The sequence below is a fragment of the Squalius cephalus genome (genome assembly GCF_949319135.1).
Source record: "Squalius cephalus genome assembly, chromosome: 12".
NCBI classification, from domain to species: Eukaryota; Metazoa; Chordata; class Actinopteri; order Cypriniformes; family Leuciscidae; genus Squalius; species Squalius cephalus.
In genome coordinates this window covers 23,810,348-23,822,861 of record NC_137133.1, presented here as the reverse complement: position 1 = coordinate 23,822,861, position 12,514 = coordinate 23,810,348, and the positions used below count along the sequence as shown (strand labels likewise).

General features: G+C 37.2%; 1 protein-coding gene and 1 long non-coding RNA gene across 2 annotated transcripts in view; both read right to left on the bottom strand.

Moving 5' to 3' along the window:
* traf3ip2a (TRAF3 interacting protein 2a) overlaps positions 1-7,328 on the bottom strand; it is a 126,277-nt gene extending 118,949 nt beyond the window's left edge. The window contains exons 1-3 of the mRNA XM_079887730.1: positions 7,268-7,328; positions 6,925-6,976; positions 4,729-5,256 (exon numbers count right to left, since the gene is read on the bottom strand). Coding sequence (XP_079743856.1) covers positions 4,729-5,256; positions 6,925-6,940 — 544 coding nt within the window. The 5' untranslated portion in view covers positions 6,941-6,976; positions 7,268-7,328. The remainder of the gene's footprint in view (positions 1-4,728; positions 5,257-6,924; positions 6,977-7,267) is intronic.
* A 1,842-nt stretch (positions 7,329-9,170) lies between these two features.
* On the bottom strand, positions 9,171-10,258 carry LOC307169054. Its single transcript, XR_013823033.1, has 3 exons — positions 10,180-10,258; positions 9,697-9,808; positions 9,171-9,527 (listed from the first exon to the last, which is right to left on the bottom strand). It is a non-coding gene; the product is annotated as an uncharacterized lncRNA (long non-coding RNA).
* Between the last annotated feature and the right edge of the window lie 2,256 nt (positions 10,259-12,514).

Sequence of the window (12,514 nt, the reverse complement as noted above, 5' to 3'; positions counted from 1 at the left end):
TGAAGAATTGTTAATTTTGTTGTGATAGTAAGTCATTTTAGCAGTAGAGATATTATCAGAGAAGGAAGAGAGGAGGGACTGATAAAGACCAAGGTCAGTAGGATCTTTCGATTTGCGCCACTTCCTCTCTGCACCCCTGAGTTTCGAACGATGTTCACGGAGAACATCAGATAACCAGGGGGCAGAGGGTGTGGCGCGGGCTGGCCTGGAGGAAAGTGGGCAGAAGTTGTCCAAGCAGGATGTTAAAGTGGAGAAAAGATTATCAGTTGCACTGTTAGTATCTAGTGTTGAAAGCTGATCAGGTGGAGGAAGTGTGGATGAGACCAGAGAGGATAGACGAGAGGGTGAGAGTGAGCGTAGGTTTCGCCGAAAGGTGACCTGTGGAGGAGAGTGTGTTGTGTTCTGTGGCAGGTTGATGTTGAGAGTGAGGAGGAAGTGATCTGAGGTGTGCAGTGGAGTGACCAGTGTATGGTCAGTGGAGCAGTAGCGTGTGTAGATAAGGTCCAATTTATTACCTGATTGGTGAGTAGCCGCAGTAGATACTCACTTGAGGTCGAATGAGGCAAGCAGAGTGTGGAAATCAGCAGCCTGAGGTTTTTCTAGATGGATGTTGAAGTCTCCAAGAACTATGAGAGGAGTACCATCCTTAGGGAAGGATGAGAGTAGCACATCAAGCTCTTCCAAGAAACTTCCGAGCTGCCCTGGGGGACGATATACAACTACAAAATGGATTTTAATAGGGCTAGTGATAGTAATTGAATGTGATTCAAATGAGCTGTTGTCACACAGAGGTGGCAAATGATCAAATTTCCAAACGTTTGAGATGAGCAGACCAGTACCACCACCCCTACCAGTAAGGCGAGGGGTGTGTGAGAAAGTGAATTTAGTGGAGAGGGCAGCCGGTGTGGCAGTGTCCTCTGGTCTGATCCAGGTCTCAGTCAGGGCCAGTAGACTGAGACCCAAGTGACTAAAAATAGATGTAATGAAATCAGCTTTGTTTACAGCGGACAGGCAATTCCAGAGACCAATAGGAAAAGAGAATATAGTACTAGAAGACACCGGAAAAGTATGCAGGTTGTTAGGATTGGACTGCCTCTGACGTGTGACATTTGATTTACGCGTGTTAGTAATAGTAAGGATTTGAAAACACACAGTGTAAGAGGGGTCACAAACAGACAGATCAGATGAAAAGTTGTGTAGAAGAGAAAGGAAAGGAAAAAAACAAGAAAATTAATACTCAAGTGCTTTGTCGGTGTCCTTGCTCGGTGGAGTCGCACAGGTAGATTCGTTGGTCTTTACACTCTTCGGTCTTCACACGATGAGGGCTTCACACGAGGGCTGCCGCAGTGCACTAACCTATTTTATACACGCCTAATACCTCTTTATTGAATACAGCAGGTCCCGCCCTCCTGTTTAGTCAAGCTAAACTTACACGTTCACCGGTCACGTACACGTGCTTACACGTTCACCGGTCATATCCGATCTGTGCTAGCCTGGGAAAACGGTCCGTGTACGTTTTGATAGTTTGTTTTCCAATTTGAAATGAAATAAGCAGAAACGAGAAAACGGCCCCTTATTCGGCTTGATTTTTCGTTTTTTAGTTCACGGGCAAAAAACGAATAAATTACTTCAAAATTTGTTTTCCACATGTGTGCGGTCCTGAGACGCCCCCTTCCGCCGATTGGTCAAGCAAATCTGAGCATGTGACGTCATCGGTCGTCGCTCAGGCCTGTTCAACAAAATAATAGTCCTCTAACGCAGCGGTTCCCAAACTTTTTTTCCTGCGCACCCCCTTCTATGCCCCAACCGGGTTGGCGCACCCCCAATCCCCACTTCAAAAAAATAACGCAACAAAGCTTTGTTTTATCGCCATATAAAGACTCATATTTAATCATGCGCAAATAACCAGAACACGCATGACAATAACAACATCAACAAAGTTTCAATATAATGCAACAAAGCTACGTACAAGCTTCCACTTTTAAGAGGACGAGTGACAGACACAGGCTCAGTAACAGAAAGCACGGTTATTTTCAGCCGCGTAAAAGAAACATTGCAGCAATATTAAATGACCGTAAATGACCGTGGAGCTAGCATCATCATCATAACACAACGGTTATGGAAATTAGAACGTCAGTACATTGAATTAAATTGCAATGAAGTTACAAACGATCCACAACACTAAAGAGAATAGGCTCCAAAATAGATTAAATAAATAAAAACGAGGATCAATCTGATACTTTTCAAGTGCGACAATAAAATTAGCCTACACACGATCCACAACATAATTAAGTAACAAAGAGCATAGGCTCAAACATAAAATAAATTAAAAGAGGATAAATTACAATCGATTGATCGACTTTTCCACATCTTTATGGTATTGTGTGTGTGTGCTCGCGTCTCATATGAGTTTGTGTGCGGAGAGTTTGTGTGTGTGTGCTCGGGTCACATTGAGTATGTGTATGTGCGCGAGTTTGTGTGTGTGTGTGCTCGCGTTTCATATAAGTATGTGTGTGGAGAGTTTGTGTGCGCGCGCGCGTCTTACTTAATTAAGGAATCAGCGGGTCACTTAAGGAATTGTTCAAATTTCATTTTAATACATTTTAGAAGACTTTAACTTAATTGTTAAAGTTTTATGCTTTTATTTGATAAATCCAGGAAAAAAAACAGACAATAGAATTTATACACTCACCTAAAGGATTATTAGGAACACCATACTAATACTGTGTTTGACCCCCTTTCGCCTTCAGAACTGCCTTAATTCTACGTGGCATTGATTCAACAAGGTGCTGAAAGCATTCTTTAGAAATGTTGGCCCATATTGATAGGATAGCATCTTGCAGTTGATGGAGATTTGTGGGATGCACATCCAGGGCACGAAGCTCCCGTTCCACCACATCCCAAAGATGCTCTATTGGGTTGAGATCTGGTGACTGTGGGGGCCATTTTAGTACAGTGAACTCATTGTCATGTTCAAGAAACCAATTTGAAATGATTCAAGCTTTGTGACATGGTGCATTATCCTGCTGGAAGTAGCCATCAGAGGATGGGTACATGGTGGTCATAAAGGGATGGACATGGTCAGAAACAATGCTCAGGTAGGCCGTGGCATTTAAACGATGCCCAATTGTCACTAAGGGGCCTAAAGTGTGCCAAGAAAACATCCCCAACACCATTACACCACCACCACCAGCCTGCACAGTGGTAACAAGGCATGATGGATCCATGTTCTCATTCTGTTTACGCCAAATTCTGACTCTACCATCTGAATGTCTCAACAGAAATCGAGACTCATCAGACCAGGCAACATTTTTCCAGTCTTCAACTGTCCAATTTTGGTGAGCAAATTTGGCGTGCAAATTGTAGCCTCTTTTTCCTATTTGTAGTGGAGATGAGTGGTACCCGGTGGGGTCTTCTGCTGTTGTAGCCCATCCGCCTCAAGGCTGTGCGTGTTGTGGCTTCACAAATGCTTTGCTGCATACCTCGGTTGTAACGAGTGGTTATTTCAGTCAAAGTTGCTCTTCTATCAGCTTGAATCAGTCGGCCCCATTCTCCTCTGACCTCTAGCATCAACAAGGCATTTTCGTGCACAAGACTGCCGCATACTGGATGTTTTCCCTTTTCACACCATTCTTTGTAAACCCTAGAAATGGTTGTGCGTGAAAATACCAGTAACTGAGCAGATTGTGAAATACTCAGACCGGCCCGTCTGGCACCAACAACCATGCCACGCTCAAAATTGCTTAAATCACCTTTCTTTCCCATTCTGACATTCAGTTTGGAGTTCAGGAGATTGTCTTGACCAGGACCACACCCCTAAATGCATTGAAGCAACTGCCATGTGATTGGTTGATTAGATAATTGCATCAATGAGAAATTGAACAGGTGTTCCTAATAATCCTTTAGGTGAGTGTGTGTGTGTGTGTGTATATATATATATATATATATATATATATATATATATATATATATTACACATTTGAATAAATCATTGAGTTTTTAAAGTTTTATGAATTCAATTCACTAGGCATGCTTGATTACTAAAGTTTAATTAAATCATTAAAAAACAAGACAAAAACTCTATAAAAAAGAAAACATAATTTAGGGGAAAAACATATTTCATAAGGAATGTCTTTAGATTAAATTTTATTTAACCATTAAACCTGAATTTGGGCGATGGATGATATCTGATGAAAACAAAATGCTTATGATCTACATGCAAACAGACGTGTGTTAAAGGGGTCATGACATATTTTAATATGTTCCTTTAAGTTCAATTATAATGTTAGTCAAGTTTATTTGCTTATCTTATCTGCAACACATAAATATTCCCCACCTCATTCTGTCCTCAGTCTCATCAGTAAATATATACGGTTTATAAATAATATAATTGGCAAACATTGTATCCCTCTCCTTTTCACCTCACTCCTCACCACTGCTAGATGGGGTATAGAAGTAACAAGGTAAAGTAAGCATTGCTGTGTTGTTGTGGAGGCGGCCAGATGCAAATGTCTACCACAGTGTGGAAGAATAACGTGGGGAAAGTATAAAATAAGTTATTTTAGCAGCTTGGTTTCTCTTGCTCTTTTTGGAGTGAAGAGGAATTTCGAAGTCTGAAACCTATAGTATTTTTATAGCAAAATGACCACTAGTCAAAATGTCAAAAGATTAAAGAAAATTTGATTCCTCATATCATGATCCCTTAAATCATACCAATAACAGACATACCGTAAAATCCTGGCTGTTTTGGTGGAGAATATCTGCAGAAATTTTCACCCAGGTCAGAGCGAAGAGGACTAGGCTTTTCTAGACTCTCCTCATCCTCACTCACAGGGTTTCGGGCATGTGAATATAGGACAGGGGAATTGCAGCGGTTTTGAATGTTGATGCCTGAGAAATCTTCACTCAGATCTTCTATGTGGGCTCTACAGTCTCTCTGAAGGTGTCTTCCAGAACTTTGAGGCAAGTAGAGACTGGGCAGGCCTACAGGACTCACTGTGCGTTGTGAATCACTTATGGAAAGTTTGGTGAATTGACTAACCCTTAAAACTTTAGGAGTAAGCCCACAGCAACCATCTGGGTAATCCTGCCTGCTTACATTGCAGAGACATATCTCAGGGCCGAATCTCCCACTTTTGCCTGCCTCATTAGAGTTGTGTGTCTGGCACTGCTGGCATGTTGGCCAGGCCAGATTTAGAGAAGACGAGGTCATAGACTCATCCATCTCTACAGGCATACTAAGATGTGGACAGTGATCTGTGAAAACAAAACAATTGGACAAATGGAGAAAAAAAGAGAGAGGTTTATGTATGTTGAATGAAAGGAGTAAGCAATAATGTTGTCTATACATTTGGTTGATTCAGACAAATAACTTTTAGAGGCATTGACTTTAATTATTTTAATTAATAAGTTCTGTAATGATGTGGTTCTCAACTGGTGGCAACATGACCTAAAAAGGTGACATGTCTGTTCTAGTGTCACAGAAAGCAGGGACAAACTATGCAAAATAATACGCAACCTGCCATATAATGATGCACTGTTAATAGCATAATAAACTGGCTTATCAACATTAAAAAAAGAAAATCCTTCCCATACACTTTGTTGCTAACTTTCAAGTCACCTCTATTTATATACAGTAGTGCTATAAAAACAAAAATTCACTAAAAATATACATAGGAGAGATCATATAATAATAACAACACTAATAATAATGATGATGATGATGCCTCATTTAGACATATCTGAAGAGATCCCATCCCAATCTGCCGTAACTCATTCTGTGAATATAATGTGTACATTCACATGTATATGGGAACATGTATGTGCAATATATGTACACAATAAAGGTTAAAACTTTGTGAATATTACATGTGATGCTATTTTTGTCTTCATTTATAAATATTTTATATGTATTAATATATGAAAAATATAAGCACTAGTTTTCCATATATGAAGATTTATTATGTAATATATTGCATTATATTTTGCAGTATATTGCCATATATTTCTGTTCCATAAGGATAGTTAGAGATGGCCAATTCTTTGGGCAAGTCTAATTGCATCCTACACACACCCACTCAAAGATCTGCTGGGTGATACAAAGGATTGGTGCTGGGGAAAACCACAAAAAGTGGCTTTTCAGAAATTAAAATCAGAACTGAGTTCAATGTGAGTATTGGCCTAAATGCGACAATGCGGGTTTTTTTAGGGATGACGTCATTACACACACCATTTTATCGGCCAATTATTTATCGGTCTTTGTTTATCTTATATATAAATATAAATAACAAAGACAAAAAACTAAAAACCAATCAATTCCCAAAGGACAAAATCAAGTCTTGCCAGGGAAGAAAAGACTATTTCTTCCATGTCGACTTTAAATGAGATTAAACATTGGCAATGTCTATATCTAAAAATCACTTCCACTGGAAAATTTAACCCCACCATGAATAAACGGAGAAATAAAGCATGCTTAGCCTTTTATGCCATAAAGCGACAATGTCCCATAGAGATCTCGATTACAATATGAGCCAGATTCTAACATCTTCTGTGGCTTGTTGCACAAAGCTGGTTTCACTTACAATACCATACAAGGATCAAGATTCAAGAATATTTTGCCACAAAATTCTCAACAAATCAAAACCATATTGTGTTTTAATGTTTTATTTTGAATGTTTAACATTTGTTTGTAGTTCCAATTATGCTCAGTTTTGTTTCACAGAATTTGTAAAACAAACAAATTTTCCTGTAAAACAGGTTTTCTTTTATCGGAAATATTTTATTGTTATTTTGGGGTGAAATTTGACCCGGGCATGTTCTGGAAGGCTTGGGGATATTCATACAGTATAATACAGGCTTGGTGATGTGATACAGTATGCTGCTGCAATGAATAGTGTAAAACAAAGCTTTTCAAAACAGGTTTACCTTGAGAAGATTCCATTGCTTTTTCCGTATTCTTGAATTCAGACTGTGATTTCTGATGGGGTAAATAACACAAAACCACACAACAAGCTTCAGAAAATTAGATATGAATCAATAGAAGGCATTTTAAGTAAAAAAAAAGTACGGTCAACTACCCCTAGTTCGTGAGGCCTCTTGTGAGTCCAGAGTTGAAAACTCTGACCTCTCTTTATGAAACAATACCAATCGTCAAAGCAATACTCTAAAGTTCAATGCAACTTTTTATTTTAAATAGATCAATAGTTTTAAGATCAAACATATGCACGAATAGACTCGTTTAATGATTACAGGTTTGTCGGTTTCTTACCTGTTCAGAGCTTATACGTGTCTCTTCCTGGACAGCGTCACACCTGCTTTCGGTTCGTTCAGGAAACGTGCACTTATATGCAAATTAGGGGAATTCTACATTCTCTTTATGCAAATATTGCGCAGCGAAAAGTCTGAGCCATCCAATCAAGTTAGAGTACGGGACGATCTGAAATCCAACGCTAAACTAGGCAGGATTTCACATTTTCACCAGAGAAGCGTGTGCAATATGTTATGAGGGAACAACTCATAAAATATTGAATGGTTAATGGTCAAATGGCTGAGAGAAGTGACAGAGAAATAAAAAATTGTAGGTTGTAACATATGACAGCTTAAAATGTTATATATCTGATCTATTTAAAAAAATACACAAGATAAACTAATAGTCTGTCAATAAAATACATTTATATATTTTTCATATAAAATCGTATTTTTAATAATTAAAAATGACTCACTTTTGAGTTTGACAATGAACAAAAACAAGATGACGAAACACTCAGAAATTCAGAAAAACGCATAACTGAACACAGCTCGCAAGAAGAGATGACAAAGACGAGCCAAAACACATTTCTTTAAATAATAATTTCTGAACATTGACTCTCAGTTTTTATTTACATCTTTCTCATGGTTTCTCAATAAAATTCTCAAAAGTAATAAATGTGAATTATTGTTGCTAACGTCATTTGAATAGCGGGGCAGTAACGCAGTGTTACAACACGCCCCACCTGTGCAAAGTTGGGATGTAAATCTGGCTAGTCGTCTGCTTGTTAGAAGCATTAAACTTTAATAGAGGTATCTAAACTGCTAAATAACAGATTGAAGATTGAATAAACTATTTTTAAATAAATGTTCAGCGATATCTTTCAAAGATTTTGAATTTTGGCTAATTTATTTCTATATAGTGTTTATATGGCTAGTAAATACACAAATTGCATCATGTCTGCATGGTGGAAGTGTTTTAACCTTCACTCTACCCTCTGGTTTTGAAATTTAAAAAAATGTGGTGTTCAACGCAGTGGTCCAAGACCTATAGGACTTTTGTCTCACTTGAACCACGAATACGTTTTTCCACAAGAGGTCGACAGACACCTAAATGTTAGATATTTTGAGCTGATTTGAGCTGGATGTTGCATGTAAGCTATTGGAGTTATTTTGAATTTAATTTGAAATTTAAATTTGAAAAGAATGTGAATAATGTGCTTAAATTCTATTATTTATTAATAAAACATAGTCATTTAAAGGTAAAAAAAAAAAACTCCAAAAAAATAGCATTAAAAAATAGAAGAAATATTATAAAAATAAAATTATATAAGCTTCGCCTGTCCTCCCTTTATTTTCAAGCCCCCTACCAACATGCACCCACATGAAGACAGCCTCAGACATGACCTTGCTTGCAAAATCCTATATGATTTATTTGAAACATTGTAATTAATACAGTAGGGTTCAAATGGGCTAAAAGCACACCCTAAGAAAAAAATGCTTTTCTCTACTCCCATAGAAGTTTTTTTTTAACATTAATGTAGATAATGTTCAACAGATTTTGGGCCAGATTTAACACATGACTTTTTGAGATTATAAAAAAGGACTTGGCAAGATGGGAAGTACTACCTCTCTCCCACTGTAAAAAAAAAAAGTTGGGTCAACTTAAAAAAATAAGGCAACTTATCGCAAGCTCTTTTTTGAGTAAACTCCACAAACAGGGACTGAAGTCCACGCAACTAAAAAGATTACGTTAAAATCATAAGTTGCTTCAACATAAATAGTCATGTTTAGCTAATGAATAACAGAACAAAGTATTTTTAGTTGGCTGAACACAAATGGGCCTATTATCTTATAGGCCTATATTGATTTATTATATATTATTTAAATAGTTTAATTAAATAAGAGACAGACCATAACACGAGTCAGATAACTTTTTTTATTTAAACAGTTTGTGTCTGATGCACAACAATGACATTATCGTAGCAAGTCTTGAATTTGTTAACTCAGTGCATGGTACTTACCAATGCATGTTAAAGAACATTAGCCTGAAGTTTCAGTTCACCCAAAAATGAAAAGTCAGTCATCATCAATCCATATTCAGTGCATTCATGAGTCCGAACAAGCATATACTGCTGGTAGATCTGTAATGTCCTCAAGAACAATGGCCTGTTCCAGTATTAGTTGGTCGGAGTTGGTAGTGATGTAACAGCGGCATCTTCGGCCACAGTAAGGATTCCGATCTCTACATCTTTGATGCCGTGGTCTAAAGGATCAGTATCCTGGGAGAATAATTCATGAGATAAGGGTATTAATTGAAGTGTACATTTAAAAATAATAACAACAACAACATTATTATTATTTATGTTGTTGTGTAAATAACCTGAATACATGTAAAACATAAATAGATTAAAAAATGACCAAGAAATGAAAATGAAAATGGTAATTTACCAGAAATGAAAATGAAAATGGTAATTTTCCTGGGTAAACTTGTAGAGTTTTCATGCTGGAAAAGTGGCAATCCCTCAAGATCTGTTTTCTGACGTGTGGTAATGTCACTCACCTAAAAAGAAAGGAAAAAAATATATATATTATTTTAATCTGCAGATGCACTATGACCTTAACTCTTAATAATTTAACATAGGGATCTGCTTTGGGAGTTAAATGTATACAGCACACCCAAAATGATAATTCTGTCATATTTTACTCTTCCTCATGTAATTCCAAATCCATATGACTTGGTCCATAACAAAGATTTTTTTTAAAGAATGTACAGATTGCTCTTTTACATACAGTGGAATCAAAAAAGTAAAATCATAAAATTTGTCAATAAATCATGTACAGTTTCCCAATTGACAACTGCATGAAAAACAGACTGATGTCATAATTAAGTTTATGATATTGATAACTGATATTATAAAGTTATTTACTTACTATTTTCCTCTCTATATGTGTTCATTCAAAGTAGATTCTCATGGTCGACGTTATAGATACACGAAAACTCCATGGAGATCTGTAAAAAACAAGTCAGTTGGAATCACCACAAAGTTTTACTACTAAGTATTCCTAAAATGTTCTAAAGAAATAATAATTAATAATAATCTTTAGAAATAATAATTAAAATAATAATAATATTAACAGTTGCTATTAAATGGTTTACCTCATCCTTTAGAAAAAGTGCAGGTGGCAGGCCATCTCTCTCTGAACTCCTCAACTAGTGTAAATACATAATGAGTAAACATCTCATTTGATATGACAAAACATACAGTTGATTATAAAAATGATAAATACCAGACATGTTCAAGTCCCTAAAGGCCAAATCAAGTCTTAGTTTGTACCTTTTTTAAACAATATTTCTTTCAGCTAACCTAGTAATTGTAATTAACAGTGTTTTAAACTTTCAAAACGGATTTCTACTTCAAAAATGTCTAACATAGCACATCAATTATTACTTAAAAAAATAATGAATTACTTTAAAATAAAAATTTTATTCACAATAAAAAATATTATTTTTAAAATACATAACATTATGCCATTCTGAATGCAGGGAGAGTCACCACGAGAGAGAGAAAAAAAAAAAAAAACCAACTAAACGTGCTGTGTATTTTGAGCTATTTGAGCTGCCGTAGTTTGCTGTAGTTCTAGGCAGTGATGGGTAATGTAGTCTTCCAGAGAGCGCCGGTGGTAACAGTAAACAACACAAAGAGCAATATTCCCGTCAGTGTGTCGTTAATACATACCTGTGACTCTTTGGAAACGCTGGATTGAATAGGCAGGATAACATCAGCATTGGCCTCTTCCAGTATTAGTTGGTCAGAGTTGGTAGTGATGTAACAGCGGCCTGTAACAGTGATGGTGAATTACATCAGGCCATCAGTTTGGGAAGAGCACAAAACATCATATATGACAAATAACATACAGTCGATTATAAAAATGATTAATACATACCAGTGATTGTGCAGAAACGCTGAATTGAAGGCAGCACTTTGCTACCGACTTCTCATCCGTCTATGCTTCTCACCAGCTGCAGACAGAGACCTAACCGCCGAGTCTCACACTGCGCATGCGTTCAGGGTTCAAACTGCGCACGCGCTAACAAAAAACGCGGACTTCAATGAAAACTAAAACGATTTAGTTTGAACAACAAAACATTGTACGTTTTCATCATTTAAGTCACGAATTTGTTGAATCAACTTAGTATGATGCATGAACACTTCCAATAAAAATATCTTAGTTCATTTTACTGTTTTATGTTTATTTGGAGAACTTTCAGTAAGTTGGCTTTTTTACAGTGCCATGTTTGGATAGAAACAGTGAAAATTAATATATTGCTGAGAGGTCTCTTCCCATTTCAATTACTAATTTTAGATACTATTATTGGGCTGCTCAGCTTAGGGCTATGGCTGCTTGGCTTGGTATTAATAAGAAAGCAGAATGGGTTAATATTGAACATAATTCACTTCCTGGAGTCTCTTTGAAAGTTCTGCCCTTCATGGATTTGCAAGCACAGAAAAGAGTGAAGAAAACAAATATATGGATACTGTCACACTCGTGTTCAGGCAGGAAGACAAAGACAGACAGATCAAAACACTCAAAGTTTAATAATTCCTTAAGCAGGCAGACAGGTGATAAAAATAAAATAAAAAATACAGCGGTGTTCAGACAGAGAATGAACGTGAGGGACCAACTTATATAGCAAACAAGAATGATAAATAGAACACAGCTGAACCAAATGAACTCATAATGGTCACAAAGGAGTGGTGGGAAAACAAGAAAAACATGTGACTAATGAAATCAAACTAAACGCTGCGTTCCAGTCCACTTTTAGACACGCACTTGCGAACTTCCCTAAGCACTTCCCCTCGGGGGAATCCCTGCCGCCATTTTGAAGTGCGTTCCACTTCGTGAAGTGGACGAGGGAAGTTTATGGACAGACCCTCGTTCCCTCGATTTTGACCGAGGGAGCGAGTCCGCTTCAAATGTACACTTAAGGCACCTATATGTCCCACAATGCAATATGATTGTGACGTCACCGCATATCTCGTCTAATCACCACCACACAGACAAATCTATGATATATTAATTATATATTTTTTTAATTTAAAACAACCCAAACACACCTATAAACATTTGGATGCTGCATTAAACAAATTCTTAAAGGGAAAAGAATGTAAATAATACATCAACTCCACAGCTGATTCCAAGTGATGAAGCCCATTGCAGTTTCCGCCAGTAGTGGGCACTCGCAATGACGTACATCCGAGTGAAC